Source organism: Prinia subflava, chromosome 15 (genome assembly GCF_021018805.1).
Source record: "Prinia subflava isolate CZ2003 ecotype Zambia chromosome 15, Cam_Psub_1.2, whole genome shotgun sequence".
NCBI classification, from domain to species: domain Eukaryota; kingdom Metazoa; phylum Chordata; class Aves; order Passeriformes; family Cisticolidae; genus Prinia; species Prinia subflava.
Window position 1 is genome coordinate 19,232,954 of NC_086261.1, and position 19,338 is coordinate 19,252,291.

General features: G+C 40.4%; 1 protein-coding gene across 4 annotated transcripts in view; it reads left to right on the top strand.

The window, feature by feature from the left end:
- Positions 1-19,338, top strand: part of TRPM1 (transient receptor potential cation channel subfamily M member 1) — a 94,736-nt gene that overhangs the window by 42,697 nt on the left and 32,701 nt on the right. For all 4 annotated transcript variants that reach the window (XM_063412484.1, XM_063412483.1, XM_063412481.1 and 1 more), the window contains 6 exons: positions 13,189-13,268; positions 14,000-14,195; positions 14,467-14,680; positions 15,399-15,523; positions 16,201-16,372; positions 18,769-18,943. In XM_063412484.1, the coding sequence (XP_063268554.1) occupies positions 13,189-13,268; positions 14,000-14,195; positions 14,467-14,680; positions 15,399-15,523; positions 16,201-16,372; positions 18,769-18,943 (962 nt within the window). The remainder of the gene's footprint in view (positions 1-13,188; positions 13,269-13,999; positions 14,196-14,466; positions 14,681-15,398; positions 15,524-16,200; positions 16,373-18,768; positions 18,944-19,338) is intronic.

Genomic DNA, 19,338 nt, shown 5'->3' on the forward strand with positions numbered 1-19,338 from the left:
AAACACTGCAGGAGAAGAAATTCAGTGCAAAAAAATCCCTTCATACTATTTGAGTTAATTTACTTTTATTAGGGGAGTAGTTTCAAGACTAAGAAGTATCTGATAAGAAATGATACATTGTATTGATTTCATTGACAGACATATTCGGGAGAGACCAAATGCATCAGATAGAGAAGTGTCATGTGTTTTATCTTTTTGTTAGAAAGGCTATTAGCTGCAGTCAATAAGTGAGTTATCAAACATGCCAAACAACACTTGGGAAAAGTTATGCCAGCTGTCCATTACTCCTACATAAATATAGCTGGTTACCCAGGAGTTGGATTTGCAGCACTTGTAATAAAACTTGTAATTTTTGAAAATAAATAAGTTATTTGCTATCAGTAAAGCAAGAATATTTATATTTTAGTGGTGGGAGTAATAAGGGTGTGGTTTGACAGTGAAGGATGTAATTAAAGCTTTTTTTGGTGTGGACTCTGTCATATACGAAAATACTGTTTGAGTCAATAAAACCAAATTAATGAGTTCTTCCTTGCTGCTTACACCCTGTAGGCATATGAGTACTGTTGGAAACCAAGGGAATTTTTTTCTGAGACAGTCACAGTGAGGGCAGCAGAGATGCATATCTTTATCCCTTTCCTTCACAGTGCATTTATATCAAGCCATGTCACAAAACAAACTCCAAGTGCTGTGAGCCTTCCCATAGTATGAGTGCAGGCATCCATGAAAACTATCCTTTGTCTAGTGGCCTTTTCTCTGAGAATGTAATTTTTTTCACTCATGTGTGTTATTCCTTTGAACTCTGAATGAGCACTTTGGCTGAACTTGGCAGAATTATGCATTTAGAATTAAATGCCAGCAGTTTCTTCCTCTTACCATGCAGAATTTTGTCATAGGCTTTTCAGACAGTAAGCACAGCAGACAGTGGGCTGTTTGCCCTCGACAACAGAAGTGCACGTTTATTAGGTTTTTAGCCAACTTGGTTACGGTTTATTTTACACACATTGTGTATAAGGCCCTTTGCTTTTACAGGGCTGTTCCCCAAGCCACCCCTGGAACATGCTGGTGAATTCCTATTGTATTCTATAACTGTTGTGTTATTATCATTATATCTCTAGAGACACAGAATGATGTGTTATCTGAAGTACTGTTCAGAGCATCGAGTGTAGGCATCCTGACAAGCTGTGGCATTGCTTAAAATTCTAAGTCTGAAAAGTATGGTTTTCAATATTATCAAAAGTTGTTCTTTATTTGCAAGAGCAAGTGAGGAAAATGTTCTTATTGCCTCTAGAGGGGTTTTAGATCTCAGTCACCTTAAACTGAAGTCTTTAACAGTTACAATTTTCTTCTTTTTGGGTAGATGCATGTCTTAGTTGTCTTTCTTGATTCTTAAACTGAGGTGCCAGAGCAGTTACAGTGTTGCCAAAGGGAAACGCTGACAGGCTGCATGTCCATCAGATTTCTGATAAGGAAAGAGTGTGCTAAACTTGTGTTTGATTTTTACAAATGCCGTGCTTTCTCAGGTGTGCATTTCTGTCATTGCAGTTTGGGTTAACAAATGAAAGAACAAAACACACAGGGGTGATGTTTCCAATATTTGTTCTAAAATGTGGCTTTCAAATGCAGGTACTGTAGATACAACTCCCATACTTATGTAATGGCTGGCCAAGGAGAACTTCTTCAGGAGCAGAGAGGAATAAATTCCTTTTTAACTTCCAGTGCGATGGAGTACCTAGCCAAAAAAACCCCTCACATTCCATGTCTGCATTCCATTTTCAGAAGGAAGTTAAGTTCCCAAATCATCTTTTTGTATTAATTTCTTGGCTTATATACCTTTGATAATATTTCTTGTCCAATAGGCCATCTTTTTCTAGCTCTACAGAGGACCCCACATTCTAGACAACAGAGGCATCCATAAAGGCCTCTCAAATTTGATTTCCACTGGAAAAGAAACATCTGTGGACTTCACTGTATGTCCTCCCTGCATTTCTGTGCTGACCTTTCAAGAGTCTTCCATACTGCATCCTTTTTCTCATGAAGCCAGCATGAACTTTGTCTCACCAGGAAACCCAGGGTCTGGTTCTAATCCAAAGCTGTTTCAACTTTGCTGTTTAGGGCACACAGAAGTTGAATTTATATCTGTAAAATATTTTGTTGCCAGCCACAGGTGGGCACGTGTTCAGTACACTGGAGATAAGTTATAGGAACAGGGAATTGAGTTTAGAGTCTAAGAGTGCAGCAGGAGCAGACAGACAGCCTTTAGCCCCAGCCTTTCATCTAGCAGAATCCTTAGCTGTGATTCTGGATCTCACCCTTATCTCTTGCATTATGGCAATTATTTTGGTCCCTGGCTCGGCAAGGCAAATGTTGAAAGTTAGAACAAAGAACTACCTGCAACACACAGTGTCCTGTGCTACTGGTGGTTTTAAAGTATTAGAAGATGCAAAAAAACCCTTGTCAGCAAAGGAATTAATTATATTGACAAAGGCAACAGGGTATGAAAATGCATGTGATATGTAAAGTTACAAAATTAATGGCTTATTTACGACTTCAGCTGTTTTAGTACAGCATTTTGCCCAACTTCAAATTGTTCTAAAACGGATTAGATATAATTAATGCTGTATGACCTCCTTTTTTCTTCTTTTGAAAGAATGTAGAGCTGTACATCTAATGAGGATCCCTGAAAGGACTATTATGTCCAATTGTCTCAATTATGCAAATAGCGTTGATATTTTAGCAGAAGGGAGGGGATACTTCAAATTAAAAGTTTCGGCTCCTGCTTTAGCCTTTCTGCAGTGCCGGCATTTTTACAGCAAGTACATCCACTGTTTGAAGAGAGGAAAGGAGGTTTAACAAATTGGAGATTTGGGCACTATCAAAGTAGATTTGTTGTGCCTTGTTCCACCATGAGATGAAAATACCCTCTGGGCAGAGAGATGGGTCATGAGACTTCTAAAGGATTACCTTCAAAGGGAGTCATGAGATTGGTTTGAACAAAGAAGCTGCTCACATGCTTATCATATGAGATTCTCTTCTTAAAGTGGTGGAAACCCATCTCCTTGGGAATTCTCATGAACTTCAGAGAGACTGGAAGTCCTAACAGTAAGATGAATGAGAAGTCTGAACAATAAACAGAAAGATGGGACAGAAGCGCAGAGTTAAATGCACTTTATTTATTCTAGCTGTAATTCATCTTTCCAAACTCTGAAACACTTCCAGGGACAAGCAGGTAGGCCATGATTTTAAATCGTTTTTCATTTCATTCCTTATTGTCTTCTACCTTTTGTAACAGTGAAATGCACAACTGAAATTTGCACTGAAGAGCTGCGTAGTGACCTGCAGTTGATCGGAGAAAAATAATTCCATTGGAATGAGAGTATTCTGATTAGACTTCTTAGATTTCTCATTTTGGAGGATGTGAAACATGAAGTACTAACTGCAAGAAGACAAAACAAATTTTCAGGTGCAAAAATGGTGTCTCAACAGTTCAAAATGAAAAAAGTGCTTGAGTGTGACTGTCATGCAATGTAGAAATGCTGGCAAAGATCACGTACCTTACATATTCCAATATTTTGAATGCAAATTTTGAGCTACCTCTGCAGAAAATGGGGATGGAGCTCTGGGGATTTCATTGTTCTGTAGGTTGTGACTTTTCATTTTTTGGGGGCTGTTTTGAGTTTTCAAAATTAGCCAGTAATATTACTTTCTGGAGCTCTCTTGTGGCAATACACCTTCTGATAAGCAAGTTTCTTTCTGTGTGTATTTGTTTCAAGGAGAGTTTATCAAGGTCAGGTGTTATGGAAGTCTTAGAACAGAAAAGGGCACAATCTATGGTGGCTTTCCCCACCTTAGTGAGTGTTGGCAATAGAGGAGGTTCCCCAGTGAAAGAGTTTAACAAACATCAGCAGCCCCATCACATTTGTACCCGCGGTGCTGCTGTCGTGTGAGGAAATGCATTCCTGCCATGGAGCTCTTGGGGCTGTGAGATGAGAGGTCTCACGGAGCCCCAGCCTACCTGACATCTCTGAATATTCACATACCAATCTTTCAAGAGACTTAGGAGCCAAGGAAGCTCAGGTTTGGCCCTTGTTTCCCCCAGCCCTTTGAATCACGGCTCCAGAGAAGCTCCACTGGTGTGTCCTTCCTGCCCTTGCTGTGGTGCTGCTGGGGCCCTGAGCAGGCACCAACACCTGCTGAGCCAGAGACAGCCATGGAAACAGCTTCTGGCCTCTTCCACTCTCCTTTAGATCCTCTAATTTAAGGTTTTAAAGTTTTCTTTTCCGTTTTTGATAACGGATTAAATCCAGAAAAAAGGAAACTTTTATTATAATTTTTCCCTGCTCTCACTTTAATTCAAATAATGGATTGACTGTGGCCAGATTTTAAAGAGAAGGAACAATGTGCTGCACATCGGGATAAAAAACAGGAACATCACTGGACATACTCTTTTCTCTTCTATGGCACCTGTTAATTCTCTTCACTCACCTCTTCATGGGTTTTAGATGCATAAGGACTGAAAAGATTGACAAAATTTTCTGATAACTGTTTTATCTGTAAGCTCTGGAATCTCCCATTGCCCTCACTCTCTGTAATTATTTCAGCCCTGAAATATTCAGGTTTTTGGGAAATTCTCAATGAATGTTGGCAACTCTCTGGTGTACATAATGCAATATTTCAAACATAAGTATTTAGAGTCTGCAGGAAATAATACAAAATTTGAATTCCAATGCGTTTGTAAGGGTTTCTGCACAAAATTATTTCTCACCATCCTTCAAACCATGCAGCCCGAGATTTTAAATAGCTGGAAATTCTTTTTTGAAAATGACAGAAAGCAGCAGGGAATAAAATGCATCTGATTGTGGCATATTCTATGAAAGGTGTTAGTTCTTAGCTAATGCCCAGAAAAGAATTGCTCTACTGAGTGTGAAATTAGCCACAGAAAGTTGCAAATTTTCAACAGCTCAAACTCTTTAACAGAATTCTACCTGAAGAATCTTGCTGTCAGGAAAACTCTGTGTGCTACAAATTAATGTTACTTTCTTCAGAGACAGATTGGCTAACTAGTGTGTCCCATACATATTTGCAAAAAGGGTGAATACTCACATTACACAGGAGAACTAAATGTTTATAGTATCTTTCCTCAAAATACCTGTTTGTTCAGCATCTCCAGAATTTAGGGAGATGTGCGTATACTCTTTATATTGTGAATATAGAAATGTTACTTCGTGGCAGTTTTAAAGTGTGTTTTATTAACGTGCATCTCAATATGCCTTAAGTATTTAAGCCTTAAGGTGTAAATATATACTTATGTGGAGTATATAAGGCTTTTTGTCCCCACATTTTGAAAATGTCAGTGTCATGAATTCTTCGAGCCCAGCTGCTTAGTGTGCTTTGCACTTGAAGTACTGTGCATTTAGAACAAACTCTCATAGATGAGTAATAGTCCATGCAACATGTAGTAGTTTTCTTCAGCTGTTTTACATTTGTGGTTTGCCCTATTTCATAAAGAAAAGGGTTTCAAACCTTGTTATTATGTCATGTATGAAAAATTAGCAGCACAAGCTGACTTGTCAGAAGTTGTATAGTTCTCTCTGAACTAGGCACTTGTAATCTCGGATATCAAAGAAGTGCTTATACTTTAGCCCCTTTTCCAAACAGCAAGCACATTTTTGACTACTTCTGCTCTAATAGTCATTATTCTTAATAATGTGGACTTGAATGACCCAGATCTCTCTGATGGAGGCAATATTCTAGTCCAAATCAATGTATTTTGCATCTGCATTTAAGTGTGGGCTAGTCTTTTCTCCAGGCATGATTAACATCTGTTGACACAATTTGCTAAATCACAAATAGCCAGGAGAATTAAGAATGTGGGTAGTTTTAGTGAGAACTATTCTCAGGCTTAGTTTTGTATTGTGGGAAGTACTTTGTCATGTTGATCATGATTTCATAAGTGTTGATGAATTGCACAAAGGAAGTTTTGCCGTTGAAGGTGTTGAATCCCAGAGGTTTTCATTATAATAGCAGTTTTATATTTCAGCCTGTACTTGAGAGTCACAGCTTGGAATAATTTAAGAGAAATAGCCCACATGCAAATTATCTGAAATCACCCTGACTTCCTTTAAAACCATTATCTAGCAACATTAGCCAAGACAGATAATAGTTATAGGACAAAAAACATTCCTGAGCCTTGTCAAAAGTAGATACCAGGGTCATCTTAAATCTTTAAATAAAAATTATCAACAAAATTTTGTTACGGAAGAAACTAATAATTACCAGGCTACTTTGGCTAATACAATGTTAGAGGCTGCTTACTGTCTCTCCCTGCTCATCCATTCTGCTCTATCAGACCTCTTGAGAATGGCTACTTGCATAGGACTCCACTCTACATAGAGGCAAAGCTGCTCACCACTTCCCATCTCAGTCTCTTGGTTTGTGTGTAAGATCTGGGAGTAAAACTGGCCTGTGGTGTGTCTAAAGGCTGAAGATTCTGTGGGGAGAAAAGTGCAGAGGCTCAGTACAGGCTGAGTTTGTGTTCCCCACCTCCCAGGCATCCAGACAGAAGGGCTAAAGGCAGGAGGAGGATTTGGCAAGGTATTAACAGAACTGGAATAAGTAACAAATAGAGATTAACGTTATTGTTAACATGTCTTCCCTGAAATTTGGTGCAGTAAGGGAAAGCACAGACAGTTGCAGGAATGCCTTTTGCTTCCTTAAAATGCAGTGTGTAAGGTTGTCAGTGGATCTCCTTCTGTATTCCACGCAGAAAATTCCATATTGCAAAACTACATACACAAGGTGCTCTCCCCAGGCATGCGCTGAGCCAGGCTGTGCAGCACTACACTCCAAATGGGTCTTTAAATTGCTTTCTGATGGTTTCATGAGCTGAATAGTTACATTAGTGCTGGGCTGTGCCCAGGCAGCCGTGCCTGTCTCTGTAGGAGCTCATCCAACACACTTTGCTCCAGCGCCTCCATGGACTTTGTGCTGGAGCTGGGGATCTCCACCATTTTACAGCGAGTGAAATTCCCCCAGTCTGCTGGGGAATTGCTGCTGTAGCTGTTTTTCACATTGCAAAGCCTTTGGGGAAGGGCTGTGTATCTCTCAGATGCAGCAGAATTGTCTCAACCTTGAAAAAAGAGCTTCTTACTTGAATACTTTGCAAACCGTGTCCCTCCGTTAATGAACATGGAGAGAAAATGGAATAATTTTCTTGTTTCAGCAGATATTTGCTGTGCCTCTCCAAGAACACAGAGCATAGTGAAGTCATGAAAGCTCCTTACAGCTCTCTGTGCAGTGTAGAACCATTTAGTGGTTGGCACACCAGCAGCAGGAGGGATTTCTGGCCTCAGTTTGGAATATCAGTGTTTCTTGCCTTGCTTACAGACACTGCCATCCTGCCTGGTGTGTGTTAGTCTCTACTACAGAACAAGCGGTTCCTGACAAAGTTGCCACAAGAGCATGGGTTCAAATTGAACAATATGAAAAACACAGTGGGCTGGCTGTTTCAAGATCATATATAAGATTTGATAGAACTCTCTCTGTCACTAAGAATAAGAATTGTCTTGAGCAAATAGGATTTTATTTGAAGGAATCTTAAAACTGTTACAAACCCCTTCTTGGTGCTCTTCTTATTAGCAAAAAATATAAGAGATCCTCTTTCTATGGGACATTGTTTGGTACTTCCTATTCTAATAATTACTAAAATTATACTTGGTTCTACAAATAGATTTTTGATAGAACTCATGCTAATGAGAGTTTTGGAAATATAGAATATTCATAGGCTGTCGCTGTGTTCTGTAGTTGGGGATATTGTTCATGGCTCTGGCTTCTTCATGGCATAACACAAATTTAAAATAGCCTTATGGTTTTATGCCCTGTACTTATTTAGCAATGAAGAACTTTTCAGTAAAATCTTACCAGTCTGTGAGTGGCTACAGAATTTGCTATTTACATACATCACATAGTTTGGAGGATTTTTCTCCAAGCAAGACCCTGTTAGTAGGAGGAAAACAATTTCTAGGTAGAACTAATCAGCTGAAAGATTAATTAGTTGGGCACTTGGAAGAACTGTTCCTTCAAAGTGAAGAATGATGGATAGTGTAATTGAGATGTTGCATTTAAAGGCAGCACAAAATAGAAATTGTTCTCATGTCGGGATTTAAGTTCCAGATAACAGAGATTCTGCTATAATGATTTCTTTTTTCTCCCAACTGTTTATTGGTTTTATTCACTTCCTTTTAAGTAAGAGTGCACATACTGTTAATATGAATTTCCTTTCACATTCAGATTACCTCTTTCTCTCGCTGTCTCATCAAAGCAAACATCCCTGGGCTCAAATCAAGCATATATATCCCAATTTAATTCTGTAGAGCATTCTGATTTTATAATTGGGCAACACAGTTGAGATTTGAGTGCCGTGGTAATGCCACCTTTTCTGCAGCATACTGCAAGCCATAGGAGGATTACCTGTAAAGTTGGTCAGGTGGTGTTAGCAGGGCTATGGATGAATGTTTCCATAAATAACAACAATCAGTCCACATCTTAACGAGATGTTGGTCAAAGTAATTTGTATTAGTCCACAGATGTAAGCTCTGCTGCCCAGCCAGATCCATTTTTGTATTATTCTGTGCTTGGTTTAGCCTGAGCAGCTCTGTCAGGCCCTGTATTATTCATGACATAGGTTTGTTTGGTCCCCTGCCTGCTCCCCAGTCCATTTGTGCGCTGTGCGCTGTGTGCTGTGTGCAGTCCCTGGCCGTGCTCTGTGCCCCGAGCCTGCTGTTCCCGTCCTGCTTTCCTGCTGCCAGCTGTGCCTGCCCGGGCTCAGCCTCTCCAGCTGTGGGACACACGCTCCTTCCTCGGGCCCCAGGTGCCTCCGAGCCGGGTCACAGCGGGCGCTCTGCAGTTCTGAGGTGAGGCCACAGCCCCGGCCCATCCTGTCCCCAAGACAGGCAAGGCAAGCCCTCGAGCAAGGACCCAAGTCCCTGTTCCAGGGAGCAGCACTCTGGGGGTCACCGGAGTTCAGAGAGCTCACTGCTGCTTTTAGATCCTCTTAAGCTTGGGCTTTGGATGTGCTCCAGTGACACAACTCTCATCCCTGCCCCCCTTTCACTCCCCAAGTTCTGTCGCTTCCTTTGCTGGTCATTATGCTTGTCACAATCACTGAATACTGTGCCATGCTGCAGGGGTGTATCTTTACTGAAATTCACAGCTTTTGGTGACACAATGTCATGTAAGAGTTTGTAGCATGACATTTCCAGTGGCTTTCCTCTGCAGTCTGGATTCCCACCTTGGAGATTCACCAAGGATGTATTTGTGGGTCTGTAGCCCACGTGTTGCTCTTGCATAAAGCTGCAGTGAAACAGGGCTGCAGGCTTTGTTTTGGTACAGCCTGAAATTCAGGCTCAGTACTTGCTCACTGAATCCTTGGTTATATACGAAGTGAAAGACATTAAATGTAATGTTAATTTAGTAGAAAATTGAAATTATCTATGTGTAGGAGTGAGAGAAAGTTCTCTTCAGTTGCTGCAGCCATAGACATGCTTTCTTCTCAGCAAATAGTGTAATTCATTTGCAATAGTCAAAGGATAATTGGTCTTTGCAGAACTAGCTCTTGTGTTTATTAGTTCCTATATTAGCAAGGTGACTAGTGGTTTAGGGTCTTGATTTTGTTACTCTTTGATTTACAAACGAGTTATACTGATTTCCATTCGTTTCTGCAGGAGGAGACCTTTTTAATGCTTAAGACAACTAGCAAAACCACGTAGTGGAGTAATATAAGTCCAACATTAATTCATGCTGTTTCTCAGCAACATATTGGTTTCTAGGCTGAACTACAAGAATTAGCAGTGTTTGGTTTTGTTTTTGTCATAATTTAGGAGACCTGTTGTCAGTTTACATAAAGGAGAATAAATACGCCACTGAACATCTGAAATATTTTTTTTCAAAATGAGGTTCTAATTAATACATTCAGGATTTGCAATAACAAGGAAGTTTGAACTTCACTACTGTCAGCAAGTTGGGATCTGGGTTTTTTTTGTTTTCTTCAGAGGTGTATGGAAAACCCCCACTAGCTGTTGGTCGGAGAACTCTAACTGATCTATCATAGTCCTTCAACAATTCATCCATTCCCAGGCTATTAAAAAGTGCTTATTTTTTTTCAAACTCAAAGAGACTGTATGTGTACTTATATTTTTCCTTGAAAGACCTAGAGCTTTTCAATTCATAGAGAGAAATGTCCAGAGTCTGTATAAAGTGGAGAAAGTGCCCATTTTCTGACAGTAAATGTTTCTGCTCAAGTATTTGCACTGGATTATAATGAAGCTTTGGTTAAGCAGATTAAACAGACAAAAGCAGCGAAACTTCAAAGGCTGACCAAATGTGCTGAGGTTTTTATTTCCCCAGTCTGTAATGCCTGCTTTTGCCTTCCTCTCATTAGCACAGAAAAATAAGCCAGTAGAGCATGATGTGCAGTCCCTCAGTAGTGCCTGCAGCGACCGGTTCCTAGCGGGGTTCTAGGGGTGAGTATGGAAGGGTTTTCCCAAGGTAGCAGTGATAATAGAGCTCCTGTGAGAGGGGTTTGAGGAGCAACTGCACAGCTGAGAGTTCCGCTGTTTGTAGAGCTCCTTTAGATACCAACATGCAAAAGCTTCCTTCCAAACACGGATCTTAACTCTGTGACTCGATCCAATGGTTAATTAACTATTTTTACATGCTCAAAACAGCAAAAGAAACTGTGCTTTGGTAAGTTACAAGGAATAAGGTAAAGGTTTCACTGGCATGGTGTAACAATCCAGACTGATTTGATATTTGTAGGTTGCATTTTCCAGTGTTCTCTACAGAACAGTTAAGTGTGCAGCATCTGTTATGGTTTTTATTTTAAAGAGTGTTTCCTGCACTCTGGGTCTGATTTGGGCTTTTGTGTCGCTTAGTCAAGGAGTTACCAGAGACCATACAGAAGCTGGAAGTCTTAGTCAGGGGGGGAAAAGGAATATGTCTAGAATATATAAACTAATAAACCCAAATTAATTTAAAAAAATATATATACCATTTTAGAAGTACAGGAATTATGTAAGCTCTGTAACAGGTTCCGTTAAGCTCATTTTATGTTATAGTTCATTAACTAATATGGTTACTTTATGTTAATGTTATGGTTCCATTGACTAACATGGTGTGTATGAGAAGTAACAACGCTGGCCATAGTTGTTAAACAGCAATGAGTTTGTACACTTTGTACATTTGTGTGGTTTTGGATTACTTTTGAGAAATGACTGTCATTCAAATCAAATGGACTATTTTTGGATCTCTGAATATTTTGAACTTCCTGGATACCTGTGAAGTAGCAAAATCTCGTTCTGAGCAGGTAAATGGCATTTTTTGATTTACTCACCCCCCTCCACGTACCACAGAGCCTCATGGATCTCACTGCCGGGGGTGTTTTTTCTGGACTTTTCTGGAACGGGATTCTTATATGGAACAAAAGCATTTTCTAAGCTCTGCTTCAGATAATATTATTGCTAAAATTTGCCATGTAAAAGCCTTTCCAGAAGGTGTATGAAAATAACCTTTTCAATAATTTTGGAAGAAGGGCTCTTTAGTTTCATTTGAAGAAGGAATCTGTGGAGTCAAGACAGAAAATCTGACTGAGTCACGTGGCCTTTTGATATTAAATTTAATACTCTTTTCCTTCTTATCTTCTACATGACCAAGTTCTTTATGCTAAATGCTTGAGATACATGCCTTGTTGTTCAGAAAGCAAGTAAAGTTGTAAGCTACAGAAAGTTTTGTCTATGAGTTCTTAGCCATTCCTCACTGTTGTGCTGTGAGGTCCTGAACAACTCCTGAAATGACACGAGATGGTTCTGCCTTGGTAAATCAGCAAGATGAGAGTGGAGAGCAGAATTGCAGGATCTCCCAGGGCCCTGACTGCCCAGGCTGGCTCAGAGGCACCTGAGAAAGGTGAATGTTTGTGTACCTGCACAATTATGGACACCTTTTTAAAGGAGAAGCTTGGTTTGGCAACCTCCTTTCAGTAATTGCAATGAGGGAACTTCAATTAGTCCCCTATAATTTTAGACATAGTGGAGCAAAAGAAGAAGCCAGACAGGAAGTAACAAATCAACAAACAAAGGAGTTTCAGAGAAAGCTCTTGCCTCACATGAGGAAGAAAGATGAGCTATGAACCCTCTGTTCATCACGCTGGGGCCAGTGCAGCACTCAGGGAACTTGGCTGGTCTCAAAGCTGCTGACAGGCATCTGCAGCTGACTTTCTTAAGTCAAAATCAGCAAGGTTTTTAGTTCTTTCTCTAGGAAAAGTCCTCTTCCTTTTTTTTTTTAAGTCAGCCTGAAAGTTCTTGTGTCATTTTTAGCTTCTGTGTCTGCAAAACTTTGATTTCACTTCCGCAGCAGAAACTAAAGCAAAATGTACAACGTTTGCTTGCACCTTGAAAAGACAGTTTCATAATTCAAACTCAGAAGAGGCAGCTTTTATCAGCAAGGCAAAGGTATCGGTGTCATCAAATTGTGAGTGTTTTTTAACATTTTTCATTTCTTTAAAAATAAAAGGCTCCTTTGAACTCACTTTATAAAATTGGTTTGCAAGCAGTATAATAGGCCAACACAATTTGAAGGTTGTTTTCTTCCTCTTCTTTCACAGATACCCAAAGAGTTTGTGTTTTTACTGTCACATAATCTTTCAATTTAAAAATGCTCCTTCCAAGACACATTCAGGGTAAGATGCCTTAGGAAAGACTGGAACTTGATTTACAATAGAAGAACTTATTTGAGAAGATAGTTAATTATGAAGGGAAAGTTACTGAGGAGCACTCTCTGCATACAAAGAATAATACTAAAGCGTATTTGGAGTAAATACTATTATCTATTTATTTCACAATTTATGCTGATTTTCTGTACTACATTGAGTCCATTTACTGTTCACTGCAGTAGGAAGGAGCAAGTGCATTTTTTGGTAGACCTTGAAACTTCATCATCTTTCTCCATAAGGGTTTTTACACATTTGAGGTTTGAATTTTATCCTAGTCAGAGAAATACACATCACTTCATGAGTAGATGTTTGTGATGTTTAAAAGTGATGTAATACTAGTAGCTGAAAATAGAAGGTGAATGTTACTGTATCTGCCACACAGAAATGTATCAGTACATTTCTCTTTTTTTCCTTTTCTCTCTTTTAAGGGTCAAAAGGCTTGGATAGAAAAGACCTTTTCTAAAAGAGAATGCATCTATATTATTGCCAACAACAAAGACGTTACCAGGTAACATTTGAAATTTTTGTTCCAACAGAAAAGCATAATACCAGAGAAACTCAACTTGATTTGGGTTTGGACGTGTGAAACCCAGTTTAGTCAGTGCCCCTAAAGGGAGATGACAGGGGAACAAAAGCACAAGTCATGCTTGCACTCCCGTCTGCACAGAGCCACGGGAGCTGTCACACAGAGATGGGAGGGCTGGGAGCAGAAGAGGCAGTGAGTTGTTCATTCCTGGCTTTGCAAACCGTAATAGATTCATTCTGAATTCTGAAAGCAGGGCTGCAGTAATGTGGTGCCATCCTTCACAGTTGGTATGAGCCTACCAATGGCAGTAGGAGACAGGGAGATTTGATTTCTTAGTCTAAATATGAATATTTAGATAAGGGCTAGCTGCATGTTGTGATCCAGCTTATGTGGATAACAGAACAGTTAATGTCACATGCAAGCTGTCACCTCTAAGAAACAGGAGGCCAGTGCTCTGTTCTGCATTCTTCTTCCTTGCCTGGCCTTTCACCTTGAACAGTTTTCCAGTGCATAACACAAGTGAAGGGAATTTTTTTATCTTTGCATGGTAAAAAACACCTAAGCCTGTTGATTCTGTCATGTATGTGTATGTGAGAGGTGTTTCTATGATTCATGTACAGCAAGGCTTGGGCAGTTGAAAATCTAATTTCTGATTTATTTTTTTTCATTTTGAAGATACTATAATCAAAGTCTCTTCAAATTTTAACCTCCAGGTGCTGCTGTGGCCAGCTCATTAACCAACATATTCCACCTCCTCCAAGTATAACAGCTAATAAAAATGAAGAAGAAACGAAGCAAGTGGAAGCTCAGCCAGAGAAATGGTCTGTCAGTAAACACACCCAAGCATACCCAACTGATGCCTATGGAAACCTGGAATTCCAGGGAGGAGGACATTCAAATAAAGCCATGGTAAGGGGCATAGGGTACTCTAAGGTATTTATTCATTTGGTGCCCAACAGACTCTTGAGTTTTCTTAGCAGTAAAAGTAACAGCAATTCAAACTTCTGCAAAAGTTCTCTTTGTTTTTCCTCTCCTCTGAAGAAATCCAAACTTAGATTTATTTCTTTGTTTGAAAATTGTAAAACCCTCTCTTCAGGATGACAGACAAACAGTAACCATTCTTTGCTCAGACAATTTACAGAACAGGTTGGGTGATAACATTCCACATTGCTCTTTGCAGTACATCCGTGTGTCGTATGACACTAAACCAGATTCTCTGCTGCATCTCATGGTGAAGGACTGGCAACTGGAACTGCCCAAACTCCTGATCTCTGTCCATGGAGGCCTCCAGAACTTTGAAATGCAACCAAAATTAAAGCAAGTGTTTGGAAAAGGTCTGATAAAGGCTGCCATGACCACAGGAGCTTGGATTTTCACTGGTGGTGTTAGTACAGGTAAGCAATTGCCATCACTTTCAGTTTACTTAAGAATTCAGTGATGTTCATTCACTAATCTTTCCCACAGGCAGAAGATTTAAGTCTACATGAACGAGTGATTACCCACTAGACCAAAAAAGGAGCATTGTAATCATTTGTGTTAATCTCCTACCCAGCCTAGACCGTAAGATTTTCCTGGGTCAGTATTGATTTGCATTACTCGGTGTTTCCCCTGAAAACAAATTTCAGCCTTGGTTTCAGTAGCAAGGAATTTACTACTGGTTCCAATAAACTTCTTTTAGTGCTTGGTTATCCTTGTAGTTAAGAAGTTGCCTACTCCAAAGTTGCCAAGCTTTAGCTTTGGCATGTTTTTTTTGTACAAAGATCTTTTTATTATTAAAAGTGTATTTCCTGATGCCGTGGTTTGTGTCCAAAGAATAACATACGTCGAGATGGACAAGGGTGCAGATTACACTGTGACAAGTTAGTAACAGGGTAAGTCTTCCACAGACTTCACTGAAATCAGCACAATGATGTAAGAAGGTGATGGGACTTCCACACAACCATTACAAAATAAAACCGTGGTTGTCTGCATTACGTGTTCTGCTAGAAAGTACCAGCACCAAGTTAAGTAGTGAAAGCAACCCAGTAGCTCCGTGAGAGGCAAGAAGAAAATTCTGTTGTTTAGTGATCAATCTAAAGAGCCAGAAATGAATTAAATTAATTGTACCTATAGGTGTCATTCGTCATGTGGGAGATGCCTTGAAAGATCATTCTTCCAAATCCAGAGGACGAATATGTGCCATAGGAATTGCACCGTGGGGCATTGTAGAAAACAAGGAAGATCTTATAGGAAAAGATGTAAGTGTTTAAGGAAACAGCTGTGTAAAAAATAGATTGTTAATATTTCTGAAGTATTACTTTTTTCCCTTTCTAAAGCATGCCTAGGAGGTGAAATTGAACAATTTCTTAAAAAAACCTGTTGTTTAAATATATTTCTCAGGTTGTCATATATGACCTCAAAGTAAATGGGGAATTAGTGAGGTTTCCATTGCTTTCATTAGCAAAGACCTCTCTGCAGTGACAGCTCTGTATCCTAACTTCAGTGTGGCACATTGAGCCTTCTATAAATCATGTAAGGGCCTCCTTTATGTGTGCAAGGCTGGCATTTATTATAGGTACTCTGGAGAGGCATGTGAATTACTAGGAACTGCAAATGAGAATGTATTGTCTAATGCACTAAGAGGATAATGTAACAACACAGTGTGTGAACGAGGAGAGCACAGTAATGAGCTTAGGGGAACATGCAGGGGAGTGCACAATCTGACTGTCATCCTCCAAAGAATACAGTGCTGTCAGGAGTACAGATTTGGAACGTAAGAACAAGCTGCATTTCTAGTTCTCTGGGTTTGGTTATAAAGGTTTGCTTGCTTTGTTTCCTCAGAAGCCTCTGAGTGCTCCTCTGTTGGGTGATGTGGGGCATTTTCCCATTCGATTCTCAGTTCTAACCTAGGTGCATCTCTCCTCTTGACACACAGGTAACACGAGTTTACCAGACAATGTCAAACCCTCTAAGTAAGCTCTCTGTGCTCAACAGTTCCCACACCCACTTCATTCTGGCAGACAACGGCACATTAGGTAAATATGGAGCTGAAGTAAAGTTACGGCGTCAGTTGGAAAAACACATTTCCCTCCAGAAAATTAACACACGTAAGTGCCAGTGGGGAGAACTGTGACCATGACGTCTTGAAGGGGGGAAGGGGGGCTTGAAGCACTTGAAAGTGTGGAAATTAAAGGCTTCTTCCAGCTCTTTCCAGTGGAAGTGTGATCAGGACTGTGTGACTGGACTAGAACCTGTGCTGTCTGATAAGAGGTGAAAGAGCCTACATCCAACCAGGCAGAAAAACTGTGGAGTAAGGATTGCATAAAGGGATGAAGAAAAATTGACAAATGATAGTGAGGAGAAGCTTCAAAGCAGTGAGACTCTAAGGAAAAAAAATGCAAAGAATTTGTGCACTTCTAGGCTAGAATTCATAAGCACCACTAAACACACAGAATGAGGGGATTTTTTATCTTTCCTGTTTACAGGAATCCTGTGCTTTCTGATCAGTGAAATTAGTGATTTCTGATTCTGAACGTTCTTTCCTTTTCTCTTTTATATATGGATTTGTTTCATTTGAAATGTCACACTCAAAATTATTAGATCTTGCTGATAAACTTAGCAGGCATTTTGATTTTTAATGACAGTTAAGAGAATTTCACCTTAATGCTTTCATATTTAGAGTTTTGTGCAGTTTTAAAATTTTTTCCAATTATTACGGCCTCACTAAAATAATTTTATAGAACTTGTCATCATTATTTAGAAAAAAATATTTTAAAACACAACATGAAAAAAAATTTAAAAGGTGAAATAAAAGAATTATATAAACTATTTAAAAATAACCCCACAACCTTAATTAAAAATGATCCAAAAATGTTAATAGTCTTTGAATTCACACATCAGTTAAGAGCTTCTGGGGAATTTACATGAGTTCCACCAGCTGCTTTTCTTACCTCTTACTGGTGCCCCTGTAAACTGTGTAGGCCTGTAAAAACAAGGGAAAAGAAATGTCCAGAACGGCAATTGCATTGAACTCCACAGTAATTTCTTGTAGGGTCTAAGTGCTCTTATGGGTAGAGCAGAAAAATCGAGTGCCAGGTGAAGCCAAAAGGCAGAATTAGAGACCAGCCATGAGTTATCCTGATGTTCTGGGAAGTCTCTGAGTGCTGCCCTGTGCCTGTGGCGAGCCTCAGAGCCAGCTCAGGAAATGCTGCCCCTTGCCTTGGGCATGCAGGCGGTGCCAGCTGCTGCTGCCTGCAGAGGGAAGCAGCTCAGCCTGCTTTTGTCATCTTTGTCCTCTGCAGAAGTGCTGGCAGAGCTGTAAGGCTGTAAAAGGGAGCATTGGCTTGGAAGATCAGGAATTCGGGGCCAGAGACAAGATGTTCTGTATCATTCCTTTTAATGGGGCTTGGGGATAAGGACTCTGATTTAGGTAGTGTTCGATGATTTTTGTCATGAGAAGGGCAAAGTTGGGAATGCACACAGAAACCTTTTTTGTGAAGGGCTGCAGTGCATTTGCTAGTTACAACATACAGGGAGTTGTTTTGTTTCTTCTTAATCACTCCAAGCACAGGCACCTCTGCTGGAAACTCAGGAGGAATCACTAAAGGTTTCATGGACACACAGGCCGGCCCATGCCCTGTGACTCCTCCTTATCAGAGCTGGGGTGTCCTGACAGGAGGATGTCAGGAAGCTTCTGCTGTTACTGTGCATGGTGTTCCTGTTCTTCAGAGAGGAATCAAGGTTGAAAATATGAACTCTCTCATGCATTCTCAGCCAAACAAAAAGAGTGCATCTTTATAAAGCGCTGGTCATTTCACAGATTAAGAACTGAATTCAAATGCTTATGATAGTGGAATTAGTCAGCGTTCAGGTAATGTTTTGTCCTTCATTTCCCCAAGTTCCTTGTGACCAAGGCTACTGAGACCGTGTGACCTGTGGGCTTCCCTTTGTCATCCTATGCCTGGAGATCACAGTGAGGCAGGGACAGCAAAGGGATGCTCAGCTGTCGTCTCTTCCATCGGCCAACCCTTCCAGCCTCATGACAAAAACACTGATTTCATTTGTTTATCTTAGGAATCAGCATAGCTATGTCACCTTACTGAAGATTTCCCATAGGTAACCAACGAAGAGGTAAAGCATCAAAGGCTGGGAACCATCCAAGTAACAGTGAAGCTGATGAAGCAATAGGACAGTGATGTTAGTGCTTTATGTGTGTCTGTCAAGAGAGGTTACAAGCACCCACCAACACTGAGTGGATAAGTTGTCAGTACGGAGCTGATGCAAAAGCAAGGGCAGAAAGACATGTTAATTTTTCCTTTTGGACTTGAGGAACAGCATATGGATGTTTTTGCTCACATTGGCCACCAAATGGCCATCATTTTTCCCAAGGGCTCTGGTTGGAAGCCATGCTCTAATATGGAAATCACATCCACTTATCTCAATTTCCTAAATTTCAATGACACTTCTTTTTTTTTTCTTGTTTCTGTTTTTCTGGTTTTTGCAGGACTAGGGCAAGGTGTTCCTGTGGTGGGGCTGATAGTGGAAGGAGGTCCCAATGTGATCTCCATTGTGTTGGAGTGCCTGCGGGAGGAACCCCCTCTGCCAGTTGTGATCTGCGATGGCAGCGGGCGAGCGTCCGACATTCTGTCATTTGCACACAAGTACTCGGAAGAAGGAGGGTAAGGTTTCAGATCTTCACCAAAGCTGTGTAGGACTATATGCCTTGCTTTCACAGAGCTTCATTAAAAAACCCTCAAGGACAAATTGCTGCTGACAGGGGCATTCTGCTGTCAGTCAGCTTTTGTTGCCCGTTTGAAGTGAATGAGTAGAGGTTGTTAGCACTTTGAATGCATGTTATGGTGCTTTGAAATGGGCTTGCTCTCAGTACAGCACTTTGTTGTGCAAGCTCCATCAGGGTTTGCTGCTCTGTACTTGGTGCTGGGTTGGGCATGGTAGAAGCAAGGACAAGTTCCCAGGAGTGACTTTTCTTCAGGCCAGGGCTGAGGTTAGTTAGTGCTTGGGTTTGCAAAATTTGTACTGCCTGATTCTGCTGTGTTGTGTGAATGGACTTCAT